We start from the raw sequence: 23,999 nt of genomic DNA, 5'->3' as shown, positions 1-23,999 counted from the left end.
TTCTCTCCCAGTCATATGATGGTGTCATTCTTATGCCATCTGTATATTTTTGTGCTTAAACTTCTCCTCCAAATTAGAGACCAAGCAATCCATTTTAATCTTGATGACATTTTAAAAATTTATTGGCTCATTATAATCAGGGTTCACTATGGAGTATGTCTTCATTTATTCACTTTTTAAAAAGTCTATTGAGTCCCTGCCTTTTTCTTTCTCCCTCTCCCTTCAACTGCTTTTGGATAGTAGATGCCAGTACTGAATTAATTAATACCCTTGAGCTCCGTGGGAAAGACTAGAGATCTCTTCAAGAAAATTAGACATACCAAGGGAACATTTCATGCAGAGATGGGCACAATAAAGGACAGAAGTGGTATGGACCTAAAGAAGCAGAAGATATTAAGAAGAGGTGGCAAGAATACACAGAAGAACTATACAAAAAAAGATCTTCAAAACCCAGATAACCATGATGGTGTGATCACTCACCTAGAGCCAGACATCCTGGGGTGCAAAGTCAAGTTGGCCTTAGGAACGATCATTAGAAACAAAGCTAGTGGAGGTCATGGAATTCCAGTTGAGCTATTTCAAATCCTAAAAGATGATGCTGTGAAAGTGCTGTACTCAACATGCCAGCAAATTTGGAAAACTCAGCAGTGGCAACAGGACTCGAAAAGGTCAATTTTTATTCCAATCCTAAAGAAAGGCAATGCCAAAGAATGCTCAAACTACCACACAATTACACTTAATCTCACGTGCTAGCAAAGTAATGCTCAAAATTCTGCAAGCCAGGCTTCAACAGTACATGAACCGAGAACTTCCAGATGTTTAAGCTGGATTTAAAAAAGGCAGAGGAACCAGAGATCAAATTGTCAACATCCGTTGGGTCATAGAAAAAGCAAGGGAATTCCAGAGAAACATCTATTTCTGCTTCATTGACTAAACCAAAGCCTTTGACTGTGTGGATCACAAACTGTGGGAAATTCTTCAAGACATGGGAATACCAGGCCCATCTTACCTGCCTCCTGGGAAATCTGTATGCAGGTCAAGAAGCAACAGTTAGAACCAGACATGGAACAACAGACTGGTTCCAAATTGGGAATGGAGTATGTCAGGGCTATATATATTGTCACCCTGCTTATTTAACCTATATGCAGAGTACATCATGCGAAATGCAGGGCTGGATGAAGCACAAGCTGGAATTAAGATTGCAGGGAGAAATTTCAGTAAACTCAGATACGCAAATGACCCCACCCTTATGGCAGAAAGTGAAGAGGAACTGAGGATCCTCTAGATTGAAAGAGGAGAGTAAAAAAGCTGGCCTACAGCTCAACATTCAGAAAACTAAGCTCATGGCATCTGGTGCCATCACTTCAAGGCAAAACAGATGGGGAAACAATCTTATTTGTTGTTTTTATTAATTTTATTTTATTTTTATTTTCTTGGGCTCCCAAATCACTGCAGATGGTGACTGCAGCCATGAAATTAAAAGACGCTTGCTCCTTGGAAGAAAAGCTTGACAACCTAGAGAGCAGATTAAAAACCAGAGACATTTGCCAACAAAGGTCTGTATAGTCAAAGCTGTGGTTTTTCCATTAGTTATGTATGGGTGTGAGAGTTGGACCATAAAGAAGGCTGAGCACCGAAGAATTGATGCTTTTGAAGTGTGGTGTTGGAGAAGACTCTTGAGAGTCCCTTGGACTGCAGAGAGATGAAGCCAGTCAATCCTAAAGGAAATCGGTCCTGAATATTCATTGGAAGGACTGATGCTGAAGCTGAAGCTCCAGTATTTTGGCTACCTGATGTGAAGAGACAAGTCATTAGAAAAGACCCTGAACATGATGATTGGATGGCATCACCGACTCAATGGACATGAGTTTGAGCAAGCTCAAGGAGATGGTAAAGGACAGGGAAGCCTGGCGTGCTTCCCTGGGTTTGCAAAGAGCCAGACACGACTAAGCAACTGAACAACAGCAACTTCAGCTCCATAATAAATTGTCCTCATCAGTAGGTTCAAAGTCCCTTTTGGTTTTCATTCCTAAGCTTTATCTTCTATCCCTCCCTCACAGATAATGTGTCTTAAATATGTACACATTTTTGTAAATAGGTGACACTGTTCCACATAGACATGTTTTTAAGAAGATTTTATACTATTGGAGAGGGAAATGGCACCCCACTCCAGTATTCTTGCCTGGGAAATCCCATGGATGGAGGAGCCTGGCGGGCTGCAGTCCATGGGGTCACAAGAGAGTTGGACGTGACTGAGCATGCATATACACATTCTAGTAATATCAACATTATATTTTAAAATGGTTACTTTGTGTATGATTATTCATTGCATCTGTGTTTTAATTTTTTTTAGTTACCTGTTCCCCAAAGGATGAACACCTAAATTGCCGTCAGGTCCTCACTACCACAAAACATGCAGCAATTAATATATTCTAACATTACCCTTGACAAAATGATCACATTGGTCCAAACTGACATGCTTTTGAAATTGAAAGGGACTATTTTAATTGCACTGGGGACAGTATGTGTTTATCAAGATTCCCTGGCAAACCAAGATATGTGGTCCACTTGATGGAAGATTTTCCCTAGACGCCAATAATCATCGGTTGTATACTAGGATAGGCCTTCCCATTCTGATTGTTTCCAGCTGACATCTGAATTGATGCATGTACTGGCTTGATTATTGAATATTTTCAGTACTGCCATTGCTAGAAATTACTCAATGAGGGAGATGTCTGGGTCACAGGTAATAGACAGCCTTAATTTCCATAAGGATGAAAGTTAATAGTCTTATCCTATTAATAGACGGATGGAAATTTTAATCTGTCTTCCTTTATTTCAGGATTTTTCACATTTGTACTTTATGTTCATTCATCCTTTCTCCATCAGATTGTCTAGTTTGGGGGTGTAGCAGGCACTACTGTTTTCCTGGCAGCTGCTGTTAAAGGAGCTACTCTATGTAGCAACCACTATACAGTTTATAAAGGATTTTTTCAGACTTTATGTTATTGGACCCTACTTTTTGAGTTAGAGAGGACAGAATTGATAATCCTTAGGTTATAGAAGAAGCAGCTGAGGATCAAAGGTACACTGACTTGTTTTAGTACACATATTGGGTAAGTTATGGAGTTGAATTTGTGGCCAGGTCATCTGACTTTAATATACTTTTGCAGACTCTAAGAGGGACAGGAAAAAGGATATATTTCTATTTGTTGTTCAAGCAGAGACTGTCCAGCTTTATGTCTTCCTCAGAATATAATGCAATGCCTAACATATAGTAAATGATCAATAATGAATAAGTTGATTGAGGATTATGTAGATATCCATGGGGCCTGGGCTTGAATTGGTAATATTGCTCCTCAGTGCTTCAGAGACTCCTGTTTATTGCAGCGACGCTTCAAGTTAAAGGTAAGTTCAGTTTGTAAGGACCTCCCTGGTGGCTCAGATGGTAAAGCATCTGCCTACAGTGCGGGAGACCTGGGTTCGATCCCTGGGTCAGGAAGATCCTCTGGAGAAGGAAATGGCAACCCACTCCAGTACTCTTGCCTGGAAAATCCCATGGACAGAGGAGCGTAGTAGGCTACAGTCCATGGGGTCGCAAAGAGTCGGACACAACTGAGTGACTTCACTTCACTTCAGTTTGTAAATGTTGTAGCTGAAGAAGGAGACTTCTTGTTAGTCTAGAAGTTGTCATATTAAGTGGTGTGGTTCATTTACAGTTGATGTAGCAATAAGTGTAGCATTATAAATATGCTTATATATTGTGGTGGGGGAAGGAGTAGACTATACTTGTTTGTATATAGAAAATTTGGGGAAGATTTTTTTTTCCACTCTTCTTTTTTAATCACTATTCTGTAGTTTTAAATACCCAGCAGCAGTGTCCTTTTTCTTTCTAATTACTATGTTGCATTCAGCTACATAACATATACTTCCTATTCCCAAGATTCCCAGAGGCAACTCTATTGTTTGGTGAGGATATTGGATTTCATTGAAAAATTGTCTCCAAATTGTTTCTCCCAGTACTGAGAGAGACTGATTGGCCTCAGCGCACCTTGCTGAAACCTGTCACGGTCTTAAGGGTATTTCTTTTTTTTTTTTTTTTCTCATTTTATTTTATTTTTAAACTTTACAATATTGTATTAGTTTTGCCAAATATCAAAATGAATCCTCCACAGGTGTACCTGTGTTCCCTATCCTGAACCCTCCTCCCTCCTCCCTCCCCATACCCTCCCTCTGGGTCGTCCCAGTGCACCAGCCCCAAGCATCCAGTATCGTGCATCGAACCTGGACTGGCGACTCGTTTCATACATGATATGATACATGTTTCAATGCCATTCTCCCAAATCTCCCCACCTTCTCCCTCTCCCACAGAGTCCATAAGACTGATCTATACATCAGTGTCTCTTTTGCTGTCTCGTACACAGGGTTATTGTTACCATCTTTCTAAATTCCATATATATGCGTTAGTATACTGTATTGGTGCTTTTCTTTCTGGCTTACTTCACTCTGTATAATAGGTTCCAGTTTCATCCATCTCATTAGAACTGATTCAAATGTATTCTTTTTAATGGCTGAGTAATACTCCATTGTGTATATGTACTACAGCTTTCTTATCCATTCATCTGCTGATGGGCATCTAGGTTGCTTTCATGTCCTGGCTATTATAAACAGTGCTTCAATGAACATTGGGGTACACGTGTCTCTTTCCCTTCTGGTTTCCTCAGTGTGTATGCCCAGCAGTGGGATTGCTGGATCATAAGGCAGTTCTATTTCCAGTTTTTTAAGGAATCTCCACACTGTTCTCCATAGTGGCTGTACTAGTTTGCATTCCCACCAACAGTGTAAGAGGGTTCCCTTTTCTCCACACCCTCTCCAGCATTTATTGCTTGTAGACTTTTGGATCGCAGCCATTCTGACTGGCGTGAAATGGTACCTCATAGTGGTTTTGATTTGCATTTCTCTGATAATGAGTGATGTTGAGCATCTTTTCATGTGTTTGTTAGCCATCTGTATGTCTTCTTTGGAGAAATGTCTATTTAGTTCTTTGGCCCATTTTTTGATTGGGTCATTTATTTTTCTGGAGTTGAGCTGTAGGCGTTGCTTGTATATTTTTGAGATTAGTTGTTTGTCAGTTGCTTCGTCTGCTATTATTTTCTCCCATTCTGAAGGCTGCCTTTTCACCTTGCTAATAGTTTCCTTTGTTGTGCAGAAGCTTGTAAGTTTAATTAGGTCCCATTTGTTTATTTTTGCTTTTATTTCCAATTCAAAGCCTTTTGTAATCAAGCTCCACCTACCTTTCCATCTGATCTGAACTGCCTCCCATCCCGTTTCCAGTACCATCTACCCACTATGATAAAAATTAAGAGTTTTCTGAGAGAAACCAATTAGTAACTTAAAATTTTTATAATCTACCCTTTAAAGAAGTTGAAGTAGTCATCTTCCAGCAGAAGTTCTTTGTATTATGTATCCTTTTCATTCTCTAGCTGCAGATACTCTGTACAGGAGGTAGGCTATTTCAATTAGACATCTCCTACTGCTTCTATCTTTGGCCATGTGTTTCCTTAAATCATAGATTGATTTGCAAGTGCGTATGTTAATACGATGAGGTTCCCTTAGGCTTTCATCTCATCCCTTCAAGTATCTGTGTTCTGTTGAAACCAGTGATTATGGCTGTATTTTTCCAGTTGTGCTGCCAGATAATGTTTTTCATATCTGTTTTATGTGTTTCCTGATATATGTGTTTCCTGTCTCTTTTCTCTTTGCACCGTGTCTTTTGACTTCTACAGCACCGGATGTAAAGAAGGCCCTATTTTCTTTCTTTTCTTTTTATTGCATAGATAAAAAGTGGCTTTTCTCTATTGCATAGATAGAAACCATATAACAGTAGTTTTGTAAATGAAGCCCTTTCCACAACTTATTGATTGGTCCTTGGAAATAGTACCTTGGTAGCCATTTTTTTTTTAATTCAATTTTATTTTATTGTGGTAAGAACACTTAAATGAGGTCTACTCTCCACAGTTTCTTAAATATCTAATACGGCTGTTGTTAGCTGTAGGCACAATGTTGTACATCAGATTTCCAGAACTTCCATCTTGCAAAACTGAAACCTTATACCTGTTTAAAATAATCACTCACTGACGTGAAGAGTAGAATGGTGGTTGCCAGGGGCTAAGAAGAGCAGGAAATGGGTAGTTGCTAATCAATAGGTTATTAGTTATCTATAGTAAATAAGACCCAGGTTCTGGGACGATCCTCTGGAGGAGGGCACGGCAACCAACTCCAGTATTCTTGCCTGGAGAATCCCATGGACAGAGGAGCCTGGTGGGCTACAGTCCATAGGGTCGTGAAGAGTCAGACACGACTGAAGCAACTTAACACACACACACACACACACACACACAGTGAATAAAGACTAACACACAGTAATAGTCACTATACCCAAGGGTGTAGTTGTTTGCACTTGAGGCATAAAAGGAAAGAAGAATGAATTTGGTGGTTTAGTCCTGTCATGAGCTGTTATCAGTTACCTTTCCCTGCCACCACCTCAATTCAAAATAGAAAAAAATAAACTCCCAAGGCCATTTCTTCCAAAGCACCACCATACACAAACTCTTCTGAAGGCTGAGAGAAATATACAGGGGAAGGTTTGTTTAAGAATCTCCCTCTCAATAAGGAACAGTTCATTTGCCAACTAGTTAAAAGCATTGCTTCTTCTAAGCAGGAAAGTCAGTATTTTGGATCCTCCAAATGCTACGAGCAGAATCTAAATCAAATATGAGCAGCACATCTTAGAATTGCCTTAGTTGCCTGTGGTCTGCAAAGCTGACCACTAAGTGCTGAAGAATCCAAATGTGAAATATTTAGTCTTGGGAGCTTGGGAGAATGGCTCCTAATTCTTTTGTTTATTGGTTGAGAGAAGTGCTTTGCGGGTAGAGAGAGATCATAAAGGCAAGAAAGAGCTTAGAGCTCAGAGCCAAGAGGCCTGGGTTCCTGCCCTGATTCTGCTCTCAGGGTGGGGGTCGGGGGGCTGAGGTTGTCATGGCTTTCAGGAAGTAGTGTAAACTGATGAAGACAAATACATTCTGTGCAGTGATGCATCTTGCGAGCTCCACGGTGGCTCTGCAGGCAGCTAGGCGGGGGAGAGGCTGAGCTCAAGTTGAGCAGGGTGCTTTCCTGCAGGGCTTCTCAGAGCCTTTCGTGTCATTATAATGACAGGTGATATTTATTAACCACTTACTGTGAGCCATCACAGTGCTAATGACTTTGAAAAAAATTTTTGTTTTCTTTTTTGTATTCAACTAACCATGTTGATCACTGTGTTTGTGTTTTTAGCCCTGCCTGCTCTGATTGAGTAACTCTGGGTACTCTTGATCTCTGTTAGTGATACTAATCACTGACCTTGCCCATTACTAGCCACCAGCTACATCACAGTCTGGACTTCCCCACCCCGCTTACCCCCTACCACCGCCACTCCCTAACCCCTACCCCTGCCACAAGGCCTTTCCTTTCTCTTTCTCCTGATCTTCTTTAACCTCTTTCCGCCTCTTCACCCCTGTCTCCTTTACAACTCCTCCATGATTTTCTTAGGGCTGGGCTTCAACATCGTCGGTGGGACAGATCAGCAGTATGTCTCCAACGACAGTGGCATCTTCGTCAGCCGCATCAAAGAGAACGGGGCTGCGGCCCTGGATGGGCGGCTCCAGGAGGGTGATAAGATCCTCTCGGTGAGAACTGGCTTCCGCCTCCTTCACTGTCCCTGGCTCCTTAGGCACTAGTGCCTAACCCCAACCCCTTCCTTAGGAAGATTCCTGCCTGCCTTTTTGGATCTGGAAATACAGTAATTCCCTCACAGACAAACGTGTTCCAGTCTGAGAGCGAGTTCATAAGGCTGATTTGTTCGTAAGTCCAACAAAGTGAGCTTCGGTACCCAGCTAACACAATTGGCTACATAGTACTGTACTATAATAGGTTTATAATACTTTTCACACAAGTAATGCATTAAAAACAGAAAATGAAACATTTTAAATCTTATAGTCCAGTACCTTGAAAAGTAGAGGAGTACAGCAGCTGGCATACAGGGGCTGACAGTGAGTGAACAGGCAAGCAGAGTTATTGGAGGAGGAGAAGAGGTGGGAGATGATAGAGCTGAAGGATGCTCAGCTATCGGAGATGGAGGGCAAGCTGCAGTTTCATCAGGCCTTTCGTGACTGGACATTCGAACACATGCTTGCATCTTTAAACGTTTGTATGTAGGGGACTTACTGTATCCAGATTGCAGAGTTTGGTAAGAGGGACCTCGATCAGTTATCTTTAACAGCCCTGCCATAGAGCATGGAGGATAGTACCTCACGCAATGGAGAAGGCAAATTAAATCCAGAATGTGAGGGATTGGTGTGTGGGAAAGGGACTTAAAACTCACATTTTTTGTTGTTCTTTACTTCCTTTTGTTGATTAAACACACTAAAGTGAGTCTTGCTTTACTCCAAAATTGGAGATAAAAGAGGAAGGTAGAAATTGTGTCCTTTTAGACTCAAAGACCCTTTCTAAACTCATTATTTAGAGGAAATTTGGAATGCAGTCTGATTTGGTTATCTGTCCACCGTGCTCTGACTTCACCCTGCTGATGTCTCTAAGAGGGCATTGACTACATGGTAACCATTGATTTTATTATTTTCTGAAAGTTCGTCAGGGGCTCAGACTACATCTTTTTTTAACCATTTATATTCTAGCACAGTGTTTAACATATATATTTAACAAATTAACAAGTTAAGAAATTTAAGAACACCCGGAAAGGTTGGCTGATCTAGAATATAAATAATAGCATCATGGATGGTAATACGCCATTTTAATCCTTCTCACTGATTGTTTTGCCTCTTTACTGTCTCCTAGGCCCTGTTTATTCATCTGTGAGGTAAAGATAATAATAATCTACCTAAATTTAGAAGCAGGTTATTTCTTATTGCTCCTAGGAAAAAGACAGTCTAAAAACATGAAGTCAACTTGAGTGATGTGTTAAGGAAAACTTGAGAATAGGTTGTTAAGATTAAAGTGTAGCATGTGGTTGGAGACTATGCAGTGTAATGTTTTGATACATAACTGCATTCTCTTCAAAATACTGGGAACTAGGCTTCATGGTGAAGAGGGACTTGAAAAAAGTAGGGTTAAGAAGAGAGTCATTATTCAAAAGGCTTTGGTTAAAGATAAATCATTGAAAAATGAGAATAGTTTAAAGGTTTTGAGCATTCTATGCCAAGCAGTATACTGAGAACTTTAAACTTATTTAATATTATAGCAACCCTACGAGGTGGGTATAATTGTTATGCGTATTTTGCAGCTAAGGAAGCTTAGTGAGGTCAAACAGCTTGCCCAAGGTCATATAACTAGTAGATGGCAGAGGACTTGGTCTGCAAATTTGGAACCTCTACTCTTAACCCATACACTATATTGTCTCCTAAAAGATAAATGAGGAGCTGGGGTTCTTTATCCTAAAGAGAAAGTTGCATGGTGAATTAGTAGAGTTTATGTATGGTTTTACATAAAAACTGAAATTAGTCTTTTCTATTAAGGGTAAAATGACAGAACCAAAGGACATACACCTCAACGTGAGAGAATGTATTAGACCTGAGCCAAGATAAAGGAGCCTTTCGTACGTGAACCATCACCTCAGAGAGAAAAGAAATTACTGGAAGGTCACTCAAGTGTTTTTAAAAGATATGGTAGGAGATAAATGTCAATGAAGAGAAAAGTAGATGTCTAAAAACCTCAGCTCAATTGTCTTTAAAATTTATAGCAGAGAACTTGACTTTATCAAAATATAAAAAATTTATTATAAAGATCTCTTGTAAGATATAAAACATTGCAACTATATATAAGACATATTCCAAAGAATGATTCAAGTTTATGTTCTGGCCAGATAAGGAAGAGGTATATAAAAGAAGGGAATAGAAAATGCCAGGCAAACAAAAGGCAAAAATATAAGACAATATTCTTACCTGGAAAATTCCATGGATAGAGGAGCCTGGTGGGCTATAATGCATGGGGTCACAAAGAGTTGGGACATGACTTAGCAACTGAGCACACATGGTATCTCACTATTGTTTGGGCTTCCCTGGTGGCTCAGTGGTAAAGAATCTGCCTGCCAATGCAGGAGATGTGGGTTCAGTCCCTGAGTCGAGAAGATCCCCTGGAGAAGAAAATGTCAACCCACTCCAGTATTCTTGCCTGGGAAATCCCATGGACAGAGGAGCCTGGTGGGCTACAGTCCATGGGGTCACAAAAGAGTCAGACACGACTCTGCCACTAACCACAGCAACAACCCTCTTCCCTTCTTCACCATACCTCAAGGAATACAGTCACCCTCACCACAGGGTCTCTCTTACTCTTTGCCTTCATCATAAGACAGATACTGAGAGAAATAGAGAAGACCGAAGAAAAGACAGAGCTTATACAAGAAGAAAAGGCCAGCGTGTTCTCTGTTCTGTCTGGGGCCACATTCTTTGTCTCCAGTTCCCCTTCTAAGAGTGTGCTGCAAAACTTAAATTCTAGATCCCGTTTCTTAAGAAACATTGCCTCACCATCCTGTTCCCTCTGTATCCTTAAGTGTACTTGTTAGGTGTTAACCATTAAATGGTTCCACCTGTTCTTGAGCTTGCTTTATCTCTTTGATGTACTTAAGTGCTCATTTATAATTAACTTTGGAGTCTCTATAAAATGATGCTAAATTATTTATTGGCCTGTATTCCCATTTGTTCTTTAAGGACTTCCATATTTTCCTCACATGGTTATTTGCCCATGTTGTAAAATTTGCTCCAACTATATCTGGTGCTAGGTAATCAGACTAAGAATATGTCCTTTCTTTAGTATATATTCATTTTTGGTAACTAATAGAAGTATCGTTAAATGACCTAGATTTCATGTGAGTAATTATTGACTATTAGTTTAAAGCTTCCCTGGTGGCTCAGGTGGTAAAAGAATCTGCCTGCAATGCAGGAGACGAGTTTGATCCCTGAGTCAGGAAGATCCCCTGGAGAAGGGAATGGCTACCCACTCCAGTATTCTTGCCTGGAAAATTCCATGGACAGAGGAGCCTGGCAGGCTACTGCCATGTGGTCACAAAGAGTCAGACATGACTGGGCAACTAACACTTTCACTTTTCACTTAGGAGATCAGTTGGAAACTAGAAACTCTCATCCAGTCAGTTACAGAGACATTGAAATATGCAGGATCCTTTAGACAGAGTACCTCTAAGGAAAAGTCCTTGTTTTCTCATCTCTGTTAGCACCATGTACACCTGTAGCTGGCACAGAGGAAGTATCTAGTAAGCTAGCTGCTCTGTGAATGAAGCTCCGTCACCTAGGAGCTTATTGCAAATGCAGAATATTAGGAATGAATTATAACATAACTGACTTTTTTGGTTTGACTTTATTAATTGGAACTACATAGTTTTTTTTTCCTTTACTGAAAAAAGAGGATCCCTCCCCCCAAAATGTAATTCATTTCAAGATTTGGGGGAAGAATTAAATTATCCAGAGTATAATCTGAGATCAGTGCTTACTAAATTGAATCCATTCTTTCTCTATATCTTACACATCTGCATTTATATTATCCTATAGTTAGCACTCCAGTAACTCTTACATTATCCTAAATGTTAGATTATCTTAATGCTGTCCAAAATTATTAATCATCCAAGAAGACTTATTTTAACTCAGTTTACTCCTTTTCTAAGGCAGGAAATGGGAAACTCATTTTTAAATACTGATAATCAGATCAGATCAGTTGCTCAGTCATGTCCGACTCTTTGTGACCCCATAAATCGCAGCACACCAGGCCTCCCTGTCCATCACCAACTCCCGGAGTTCACTCAGACTCACGTCTATCGAGTCAGTGATGCCATCCGGCCATCTCATCCTCTGTCGTGCCCTTCTCCTCCTGCCCCCAATCCCTCCCAGCATCAGAGTCTTTTCCAGTGAGTCAGCTCTTCGCATGAGGTGGCCAAAGTACTGGAGTTTCAGCTTCAGCATCATTCCTTCCAAAGAAATCCCAGGGCTGATCTCCTTCAGAATGGACTGGTTGGATCTCCTTGCAGTCAGCCATAGTCAAAGCAAAAAATCATATGACTCCCCATCAGTTAACTAGAATACCACAGTCTTAACACTGATCATTCAGTTAAAATTTTCTAGCATGTTGCAAATCTATCATATCTCAAGTTTAATACAACTTACAATACCATGAGTTAAGGAAACTGAAGTAACAAGTTTAGCAGTATTCTAAGATTTCTCAGTTGAATAGCTCTTGGTAGTAAAATTGAGGTCCAAGGACCATCTGCCCATCACCTGGGAGTTTATTACAAATGCAGAGTCTCAGGAAACAGCCTGTGGATACATTTTGAGAAGCACAGCTATAGGCAAGTGTTTTTCAAACATTTCAGATTATGACCTGTAATGGGAAATGCATGCACACACACATAAGCAAAGTTAAACAAAATAATACCTGTCTCTTCTGTATGTGGTGCATTTTGATATGTTGTGTTTTCTAATTTCACTTATTTAAAATTATTTCTCGTATTTAAAGTTAAATTCTAATCTTGACCCACTGGATTGACTTCACTATCTTTTGTAATGGGTCAACAAACCTGTCTTTGGAAAATCACTACTCTAGTAAATGGAAAATCATTGATGGAGTCTGGATGCATAGACTGTGGATTAAGTAGGGTAAGTAGACTGGATGTGAAGAAAGCTTCAAGCAATTTAGGTTAAAGCTAACTCAAACTTCAGAATCACCAGATTACTAGAATAGGGCCTAATAAATTGCACTTTTAACAAATTCCCAAGTTAATGCTGCTGGTCCTGAGACCATACTTTGCGAACCTTTGATTTATATTATTAGGTTGGTACAAAAGTAACTGCAGTTTCAAACCATGAATTTTAAATCATTATAACTAGGATCAAACACACCTTTATTAATCAAAAAGGAACTATTACAATCAACACATTTTTGCCAATGAGAAATAAGTTTTTTTACTCCTGTAGGGTAAAGATCTATACTTTGGGATTCGATGAACTCTTGGAAAGCATTTTCTGCCTCTCTGGTTGTGGAAGCGTTTTGCCTGCAACAAATTGTTGAGATACTTGAAGGGTAGTCAGTTGGCGAGAGGTTAGATGAATATGGTCCATGAGGCAAAACTTCATAGTCCAGTTCGTTCAACTTTTACAGCATTGGTTATGTGATGAGCCGTTGGACATTGTCATGGAGAAGAATTGGGCCTATTCTGTTGACCGATGCCAGAGGCAGGCATTGCAGTTTTCAGTGCATCTCATCAATTTGCTGAACATACTTCTCAGATGTAATGGTTTCACCAGGATCAGACCGGCCTCAGACCACCAAACAGTGACCATGACCTTTTTTTCATGCAAGTTTGGCTTTGGGAAGTACTTTGGAGCTTCTTCTCAGTTCAGCCACTGAGCTGGTCATTGCCAGTTGTCATATAAAATCCACTTTTCGTCACATGTCACAGTCTGAGAAATGGTTGGTTTTGTTGTGTACAATAAGAGAAGACAACACTTCAAAAATGACAGTTTTTTTTGTTTTTTGGTCAGCTCATGAGGCTCCCACTTATCAAGCCTTTTCATCTTTCCAACATGCTTCAAATGCTGAATGACCTTGAATGGTTGACGTTGAGTTCTAGGACAACTTCTTGTGTCGTTGTAAGAGGATCAGCTTCTATGATTGCTTTCAGCTGGTTGTTGTCAACTTCCAACGGCCAGACACTGCACTTCTCATCTTCAAGGCTCTCGTCTCCTTTGCAAAACTTCTTGAACCACCACTGCACTGTACGTTCATCAGCAGTTCCTGGGCCAAATGTGTTGCTGATGTTGCAAGTTGTATCCAGTGCTTTATGACCCATTTTGAACTCAAATAAAAAATTTTTTTGAATTTGCTGTTTGTCTAACATCAATCATTTCTATAGTCTAAAATAAATATAAAACAAACAGTAAGTAATAAGTCACTATTAAAAGAACATAAAGCAGGAAATGCACTTTAAATGGTGTAGAGCATAGCCACATTTCTTTAAGAATGTATCCCAATATCAAATGGCAAATTTCCACAGTGTAGAACCACAATTACTTTTGCACCAACCTAATAGGATGGCAATAGAGTGGATTCCACATATATTTGGGAGTAAAATCTACAGCACTTGGAAGTTAGTCTGTATGAGCTGGAATCTGTAAAAACACTTAGAGGAGGTAAATATTAGAAAGTAAATTCAGCTTTAGAGAGATGCATACTTTTCAAGAGAGAAAAAATCAGTTTTATGGAGCTATTTTACCTCCCACATACTTAGGCAAAGGATGAGAAATGATTCTTTAAAAATGAAATTCCCTTTGCATTTCTAAAAGGCTTTTTTTTAAGTGATTAGAATAACTGACCTCTTAGAATACCTTTAGAAAACTAAGAGGGTTGAAAGGTAATATTGGCCTGTGCCCTTCTTTTGTCTGATGTCACCCAGTGTCTTTCTTCCCTGTTGGCAAAAGGAAGCTCACATGAGGACCAAGATTACACTTGCCTTCCCAGCAACAAATGCTAAAGGAACTTCTCAAAGCAGGGAAGATACCAGAAACTTAAAACAACCTTTTATATATATAGTTTTGATACAGAATTGTATCAAAACTTCATGGGAACAGCAAACTCTAAAACTACAATAGATACAGACACACACACGCTCTCTCACACACAAGAGAAATAAAGAAAAAGCAATCCAAGCACAACACTAAAGATGGTCATCAAACCACAGGAGGAAAGAACAAGAGAGGAATGTAGGAAGAAGGACCTAGAAAAACAAACCGAGAACAGGGCCTCCTTTGTGTCTCAGTGGTATTTAATCCACCTGCCAGTGCTGGAGACATGGGTTCGATCCCTGGTCCAGGAAGATCCCACATGTGTTGGAACAACTAACCCCATGCGTCACAACTATTGACCCTGTGCTCTGGAGCCCAGGAGCCAAAACTACTGATTCCGTGCTCTGCTGCTCAGTAGCTCCAGTTGTGTCCAACTCTCTGCAACCCCAGGCATTGTAGCCAGCCAGCCTCTTCTGTGCATGAGCTTTTTCAGGCAAAAATACTGGAGTGGGTTGCCATTTCCTCCTCTGGGGGATCTTCCTGACCCAGGGATTGAATCTGCATCTTGTGCGTCTCCTGTACTGCAGGCGGATTCTTTACTGCTGAGCCACTGGGGAAGCCCATGCACCACAACCCCTGAAGGCCTCACACCCTAGAGCCTGTGCTCCACGACAAGAGAAGCCACTGCCGTGAGAAGCCCTCACACTGCAACTAGAGAGTAGCCCACGCAGCAGTGAAGACCCAGCACAGCCAAAAATAAATAAATTCTTTAAAAAAAAAGAAAGGAGAAAGCAGCACTAAGAGGATATTAAGAAACCTTAAGGGGAAAGGAAGGAAAATGGAGAGAATGTTTGTCGTAAGTTCTCAGTATTCTCAAGAAAGATAAGACAGGGATCTGCTGAGAAAAGAGATGGAATTGGAGTTTGATGGTAGGAAAGGTCTTGGGAACAGCTACCCGCTACATGTGTATTAGGGAGTTCACCCGATGAGAAGGGTTGTAAAGGTACAGCAGAAGCCAGCTCGCATGGGTCTGTGGTGGAAAATGTGACTGTGTATCTTTCTCTCGGAATATTGAGCTCACTGATGACAAGGAAAAGAAATGCAGTGTGTTGCCCAGGACTGGAAGGATGGTAGAAGATCATGGTGATAAGGGATTCCAGTAGTTTTCCAAATGCCTTTTTGAAATAGTAGGAACTCCTAGATGTGTAAAAGGCATTGATGAGAATGCAGAGGAGATTTTCAGAGGTATAGGAAATATGGAGAAAGTAGATTTTTTTATCTTTTTTTTTTTTTTTTAAGTTTGAGATATTGGAGCTGAAGCATCCCTAATGTTGAAGTGGAAGGCTTATGCCAGTTGGTGACTAGAATGGAATAGAGCTGGAATCCTTCAGTTTGGAAAGGTAGATGTTAATAAGGCCAGAGTGATGATGGAGTTATTCAGTAAGAATATTGACGGGGAAAAGACTGGAGGGATAGTTATGAACCTCATGGAGAATAGAAACCGTGACAAGGAGGATGAGAAGGTTGAATAAGTAAATGACTTGAGCTTCAGCAGAGGAAAGAAGAGTTGGTGGGTCAGGGCAGAGGGGTAATAGTGCAGAACGAGCAGTAAGAGGCAAGAGCACCTTAGTGTTCTTCCAGGATATAAAACCCCTTAGCCCTGGCTTCTACAGTTACTATGACTTTGGGTAAATTACCTAACCTTGCTAAGCTTCAGTTTTGTGGTTTTTTTTTTATCGATAAAAATAACGTCTACCTCATAGGATTGTGATTACTCAATGAGATAATGTATGAAAGCATGTAGAACAGAACCTACCAAATAGATGTTCTTGCTGCCATTGCCAGGTATAAAAGCTATGGAGATTTTACATAAAGTGGGCTACGCAGTATCCCTTGAGTACAGCATAGACTAGATATCGCTCGTGGCCAGTGTCACTCCTGACACTGAGAAGTGTTGATAGCAGAGTCCTTCGCATCTCTTACCTTTAGGTGGTAGGACTCAGCTTCACCAAAACATTTTTAGAAGTTTGTATCATCACAGAAACATGGTTTTTAGTAAATTTGAGGAGGATAGGAATATCCAAGGAATCAGTGGAAATTGTTCAGAATAGAACAAAAACAATAGAAGAGGCTAGTCGATTTATACCACATGAGACTAAATTGTGGGAGAGCTTCCTAGAGTTACGTTTCTAGAGCTGAAGCTGGCCCGGCCATGCCAGGGATTAAAAATATAAAGGGTATAGAGTGGTAACCTGGAAGACTGGTAGCTTTGAAGATGAAAAAGTTATTCTGAGTTCTAAGTAACTTTACCCCTTCTCCTAGCCCTCGGAATTGTCTCTGTTTTTAAATCTGTGGTCGCATGTAAGTAAATCTTTTGACTTATGAGAGTTCACATTCTGTATCTTTCACTACTTTTCCTTGCTGTTTTTGGCAGGTCAACGGCCAAGACCTAAAGAACCTGCTGCACCAGGACGCTGTGGACCTCTTCCGTAACGCGGGCTATGCTGTGTCCCTGAGAGTGCAGCACAGGGTAGGTGTCATTTGCCATCACCAGGTTTTTGTGACATTGTTATGAATTAATTATGTGGTGTAATCTTCAGTAGTGTGTTTGGCTTTTTTCCTTTCCCTCTCATTCTTTTGAAGGGATTATCTGTACATAGGCAAGGGTCTTCTGAGACTTCTAATCACTAAAGGAAATTCATAACTACATTTGCAACCCGGTAGCTTCAAAGTAATGTGCCCTAAAGATAAAGCTTGACAAGCAAATTAAAATAAATCGGGGAAAATATAACCGGGCCAATTTTATTTCTTAGTAGGAGAGGAAACATATGTCTTCCCTTGAACATTTTTATTTATGACACTCTTAAGTGACAGAGGTGGTAGGTTTTTTGATATATACTATGAGCTTTTCCCTACCATCATCATAAATGCTTTTCTTATCAACTTGGGGATCCTCTTGACCAAAGCCCTAGTGCTCAAAGGGGAGCTCCAGGAGAAAAGAAATGAGATTCAGAATTTGATCAAGACAGCTACCTATCCCTATATCCTCTCCTAAGTTCCTAGTATTTTATCATTTGCATGATAAGAAGAAAAGCCTGAATGGACATAATCCTGTAGCATGAAGGACTTTGGAATGCACTTATAACACAGGTTCACTGTGTCTTTAAAGTTGCTCCTTCTTAAATTGATGCTGTCTTTGCCTCACCCAACTCCTGAGTGAGGCTTCAGAGACTGAAGAATTCAACAGGAGATAGTGAAAGAAGTGGAAAGGGCCCAAGGCATGAAAGATACCTGAGAAAACAGCCAGGGTTGCAAGCAGAATCTGGGCGTGATGGATTAGAAAACCAGGTCAGTAGGAGACATACTAGTATTCAGCTGCTTCTGCCTTGGCCCTTCTGTGTTTCTAAAGCATGGGAGAAAGTATTGATCTGCAACAGATAAAGGCAAGCAAATATAGGCATACAGTCTAATATGATTAGAGTTAATTTTGAAGGCATGTGAGTTCATTTTTTAAGGAAACATCCATAAATAACTCCAAACAAAACAGATTGTTCTTGTCAAGGAACTGGCCTATAAAAGCCGTGTCTTTCTATTGAGTATGTTCTCTCAGGACATCTCATCAGGAAATGAATGAAAGCTATAGAGGGGATAGAAGATAGAAAAGGTAGTTTTTTCAGTCTTGTCTTTCAGATTGAGGGGTCAGAGTTTCATGGACTAATGAGATTAAATCTAACTAAAACAAGACGGCTTCACAGTTACCAAGTTATCTATTACCAGTTAATGTCAATCTAATTCGAAAAGATACATGCCCCCAACATTCATAGCAGTGCTGTTTACGATAGCTAAGACGTAGAAGCAACAGTGACAGATGACTAGATAAAGAAGATACGGGGTGTGTTTGTATGTGGTAGTGGCATATTACTCAGCCATAAAGAATAAAATATTGCCATTTGCAGCAACATGAATAGATGTAGAGATGATCATATTAAGTGAAATAAATCAGAGAAAAACAAATACTGTATCATATCACTCATATGTGAAGTTTAAAAAAAAAATGATGCAAATGAACTTATTTGTGAAACAGAAATAGACTCACAAACATAGGAAAAAATTTAGGGTTACCAAAAGGGATGGTGGAGGCAGGGGAAGAGATAAATTAGGAGTTTCAGATTAACATATATACACTGTTATATATAAAATAAATAATAAGAACCTTCTGTATAACCCAGGGAGCTCTATTCAGTATCTTGTAGTAACCTATGATGGAAAAGAATCTGAAAAAGAATATATTTATGTATATACTGAATCACTTGGCTGAAACCAACACAGCATTATAAATTAACTATACTTCAATTTTTTAAAATGGTTTTTTAAAAAAGTTGATGTTAAGAAAGGCTATCTTTTTCAAAATTGACTGAAATGAAGAAAAATTACCAGCCTCAAAAGGGAATGTTTCGGCAATGGAAAATTATAACTGTTAGGATCTGAAATTTTTAAATTTATTTACCTTTGAATCTTTTACCTCCATTCCATGTGTTTCACCTTTATCTTTGCCTAGTATTATAGAATTGGGGATGAAGGACAGGACCCCAACTTGAGAAGGAGTAGGTATCTTTCAGGAATTGAAAAATATTTCTAAGTAATGGCATTGCGCCTGTCCCATTGCTCAGATCTGCTGTTATTACATGCTGACTACTGATAAATCTTTCTCGATAAACATTTCTAGAAAGATGGACACCCCTGCCCTTGCCCAGTAATTTCCAGGCTTCCTATAGGATCAGTAGGCTTCATTTCATATCTTCATTTTCCTGGTATGGTATACATATAGTTTAGTGGAGACAGTGCAGAAATAGAAAGAGGTTATCTGACTTACCCTTGGGTCCCTTAGGTCAGTAGCACAGCAAGGTTAAATGCCCTTCCATCAGACTTACTTTGTTTCCAAAGAATCAGTGGCATTGATGTATCAACTCAGGATAGAGAGAGGACACCTTCTGTTTGGTAGTGCTAAGGGCTTACAGCTCTGAGTGATACAGAGACTGCTGACCCAGGTAATGTGTCAGCTTGGACACTGCAGTTGTGGTAAACACACATTGTCACTAGAGTTAACATTTTTCTTTCCCTTCCAGTTACAGGTGCAGAATGGGCCCATAGGACCTCAAGGTGAAGGGGAGCCAAGTGGTATTCCCATAGCTATGGTGCTGGTGCCAGTGTTTGCCCTCACCATGGTAGCAGCCTGGGCCTTCATGAGATACCGGCAACGACTTTGAAAAACTTGCTTTCTTCCTGTGCTCCCAAAGAAGAAGATACATTTCTCTTTTTCTCTCACCCTCTCCTGCCAGTCTCCCATAACTTTCCCTCTACATAGCCAGCTCATGATTTCAAGAGACTGCTATCCAACCAGAATCTTGCTATTCGAAATCTCTGAATCCTCATTTTCTCATGGGAGAGTAAAGGCAGTGTCTGAAGGAAACCCAAAAGAAGGACTTGCCTAGAACAAACGAAGAGTTATATATTTTACTAGAACCGCCAATAGAAGTTCAGCTACAACCCAAAAAATGGGAAAGGTCTAGTCTTCCCATCACCCTGCAGTATTCCTTTTTTTCTTACCTGGCATGCATCAAAGGCCAGCTGTAATAAGAGGAAAAAAGGATTTTTCTCTTTAATGATCTTCCTTGGGAAGTTTTTGTGGCCTTTTATTTAATTTCTAACTATTAATACCTACTTGGGCACCTACTTTGTATCAAACAAAGATGAATGAGAAGAACATTTCTACGTTTTAAAACAAATATTATATATACAGACACACACATATATATACATACATATTCATGTATGATGTGATAATAGTGATGCCTTATGGAGAATTAAAGAAGTGGAAAGCAACTCCAGTTTCTAGGTTTCTGCTGTAAGGATTAAGTGATAGTCTTCAATGGAAGAATTCAGTATGTAGCAAGAGTAATAGAGTAAAGAGGATAGCAATCTGAGTCTTTTAAAAAAACGAAAACTAAAGCAACTAATTAAAAATCTTAGAACACTATTTCTTCTTCATAATACCTGTGGTGACGGCTGAGGTAAAATGCCATAATCCAGCTTTGTGCAAACAAGTCTTTAAAAAACTTGGGAGAGGTAAACGTAAATCTTACTAGTCTCTGGACTACTCTAGTGACTCTTTTGGTACCTTATAGTCCTGTTAAAGGATCAACTGGAATGGCTGTAGTCAGAGCTATGAGGCCAAACCAACCCAGTGAAAAAACTCAGGCCATCTACCAGTCTTTCCTGTTTCTGTTAACAGGCAAACTCAGAGAGAGGGACTGCTCCCCAGCGGGACGGCCATGAAATCAGCTCTCCTTCAATTAAGTTGAAATGGTTTGGATTGCTGATTTTTCTTTTTTTGAAATTTTCTAAGCACTGGTTATGGCTTTTAATGAATGAACTATTTTGCAAGGAAGAGGAAGAAAGTTTTGTTTGTTTTAGGGGCTCTGGAAGTTTGGTTTATGTTTTGTGAGGAAAACTTATGGATGAATGGATATTAGGGAATATCAAGGGCACTAATGAGGTGGGAACCCTCCTGTTCTTATGGTATTGAAGGTTGATTTTAAAGCACTCATGAGAGCTGAACCAAGGCTAGTTTTCTGGCTTAAAGAAAATCATTTCCATCCTCTACGTATACTTGGCAGGCTATAGGCTTTACATAATCTTGGCAGCAAGAGTATGAAAACTTTCCCTCAGGATTCAAGAAGGCAGTTGTGCCAATTTTTAGCATGGATAATCTGATAAGAATTTTACAAATGTCTGTTGGACATCAGGTTTGTTACGACTTTTACAAAGAAGCAAAATACATAGCCTCCATCCTGAAGGGTTTTTGTTTTTTGTGTTTTTTTTTTGTTGTTCCATTTGGGAAGAGAACACTTTTACACATAAAATAGTATACAATTACCTCCATAGACAGGGCAATGCAAGTTAGGGTCAAATTTATATTGCAAACAACAAAAGGGATGGTTACTGAGAATTGAGGCAATTGAGAAAGTTCTGTGGAGGAAGAGGTCAAGTTAAGTACCCTTGAGTTCACAGTCTAGTTAAGAGAATTCATAAATAGATGAGAGGTTAAAAGTATATCATAAGGTTAAGTAATAGTTGAGAACAATAATAAAAGAAATGGCACTATTCAGAATATGATGCAGCAACAAAGATGTGCACTTTTTTTTTTTTAAAGGAATTCAGAAAAAGAAAGCTGTTGATGGCATCAGGCCAGAGTGGAAAGAGAAGGCTTTTAAAACAAAATCTCAGTTAAGACTTTGCCTCTGGGTCACCTATTGGTAGAAGAAGAAACTTGCTGTAAACGATCCTGAGGACTTCTGCCTTCAGACCTGACAGTTTAATACCTCTGAGACTCAACTTAGACAACCGCAGTCATAGATTCCATGGAGAAACCTTCACAGTATTCCACTTCTCACCTCAACCAGCCCCACTGTGGAGGCGCAGCCTCAGGTACCCTTCCTGTGTTGGGAGGAATGTACAGCTGCTTCTGCAGTGGGCCTGCTTTCCTCCCAGGATTCCTCTCACGGTTTAAACATTAACTCCTGAGAGGACCTTGAGACATACAACGGGAAGCAAGTGGCAAGCAGGATGGAAGGCTATTTCATCTTTTGTGTGTTGGTATATGTAAATAAAAACACCTATCACATCATTGGTAGAAGTTTTGCTTTGATAGTAGGGATTCTGATATACTTTAATAATTCAGGTTTTCTCTGGAATTGTATTCAAAAGTCAATAGGGACTTCTCTGGTTGTCCTGGTTAAGAATCCACCTTCCAATGCAGGGGACGCAGGTTTGATCCCTGGTTGGGGGACTGAGGACCCTCCTGCCTCAAGGCAACTAAGCCTGCACCACAACTACTGAGCCCAAAGTACGCTAGAGCCCGCGAGTCACAGCCAAGACCAGATGCAGTCTAATTAATTAAAAAACAAAGATCAATATATTAAAAGGTTTAGGCAGGTATGCTACTTAAATTATACTGATTTCTGATTTTCTAGATAATTATAAGTGAAGTATTGGAGTCCATTGTAGGTCATTAAAACATTCATGCTCTTTGTAGATCAAATCTAACATTTCTATCACTTTATCAGTTGTATCTAATATTCCTCGCACCTAAATTCTATGTTCAAAATGTTCAAAGTTCTAAAGATTGAAAGAAAGTATCTTTTAAGACGTTTACTTAAAACACTTCTCTACATTTATCATCCTATGTTATATATACAGTTCTAATGAGACATTGTTTGCTTCAATTCAATTATCTTTTCCTGCCAAATTTTAACCAGTGCTATTAACTTATTCATACCATCTTGCCATGTGTAACAGAAAAAGGAAATGAATGCCTGTTAACTGCATTCTCTGCCAGGTGCTGAATGGTAACACTGTTGATGCCTCACAACTGTGAGATCTGCTGCTGCTGCTGCTGCTAAGTCGCTTCAGTCGTGTCCGACTCTGTGCGACCCCATAGACGGCAGCCCACCAGGCTCTGCCATCCCTGGGATTCTCCAGGCAAGAATACAAGTGGGTTGCCATTTCCTTCTCCAGTGCATGAAAGTGAAAAGTCAAAGTGAAGTCGTAAAGTCGTGTCCGACTCTTAACGACCACATGGACTGCAGCCCACCAGGCTCCTCCATGCATGGGATTTTCCAGGCAAGAGTACTAGAGTGGGATGCCATTGCCTTCTCCGGTTGTTAAAAAGACAGTAAAGAAAAGAGAATAAGTTGCTTCCTAAGATTGCGTAGGTGGTAATAATAGAATCAGGATTTAAACTCAGGACTTCAGGTGCCACCACCAGTGATACTTCCTTACTGGCTGCTGCTGCTGCTGCTAAGTCGCTTCAGTCGTGTCCGACTCTGTGCGACCCCATAGACCGCAGCCCACCAGGCTCCCCTGTCCCTGGGATTCTCCAGGCAAGAACACTGGAGTGGGTTGCCATTTCCTTCTCCAATGCATATGAGTGAAAAGTGAAAGTGAAGTCGCTCAGTCGTGTCTGACTCTTCGCGACCCCATGGACTGTAGCCTACCGGGCTCCTCTGCCCTTGGGATTTTCCAGGCAAGAGTACTGGAGTGGGGTGCCATTGCCTTTTTACTGGCAGTGGTTCTCAAAGTGAGGTCTCTGGACAAAAGTATCAGCATTACCTGTGAATTTGTTAGAAAAGCAAATTCTGAGGGAGGTGGGAGGGGGGTTCAGGATTGGGAACACATGTACACCCGTGGCGGATTCATGTTGGTGTATGGCAAAAGCAATACAATATTGTAAAGTAATTAGCCTCTAATTAAAAAAAATAATAAAGATAATCTTAAAAAAGAAAAGCAAATTCTTGGGCTCCACCCTAGGAGTCAGAAATTTAG

At 40.1% G+C, this 23,999-nt stretch overlaps 1 protein-coding gene across 1 annotated transcript in view; it reads left to right on the top strand.

Moving 5' to 3' along the window:
* SYNJ2BP (synaptojanin 2 binding protein) overlaps nucleotides 1-22,302 on the top strand; it is a 41,255-nt gene extending 18,953 nt beyond the window's left edge. Inside the window, exons 2-4 of the mRNA XM_019969145.2 lie at nucleotides 7,588-7,724; nucleotides 17,050-17,145; nucleotides 19,742-22,302. Coding sequence (XP_019824704.1) covers nucleotides 7,588-7,724; nucleotides 17,050-17,145; nucleotides 19,742-19,882 — 374 coding nt within the window. The 3' untranslated portion in view covers nucleotides 19,883-22,302. The remainder of the gene's footprint in view (nucleotides 1-7,587; nucleotides 7,725-17,049; nucleotides 17,146-19,741) is intronic.
* Nucleotides 22,303-23,999: the final 1,697 nt, after the last annotated feature.

Source organism: Bos indicus, chromosome 10 (assembly GCF_029378745.1).
Source record: "Bos indicus isolate NIAB-ARS_2022 breed Sahiwal x Tharparkar chromosome 10, NIAB-ARS_B.indTharparkar_mat_pri_1.0, whole genome shotgun sequence".
Taxonomy (NCBI): domain Eukaryota; kingdom Metazoa; phylum Chordata; class Mammalia; order Artiodactyla; family Bovidae; genus Bos; species Bos indicus.
The sequence above is the reverse complement of the archived record's forward strand: the minus strand, read 5'-3'. Positions and strand labels throughout refer to the sequence as shown.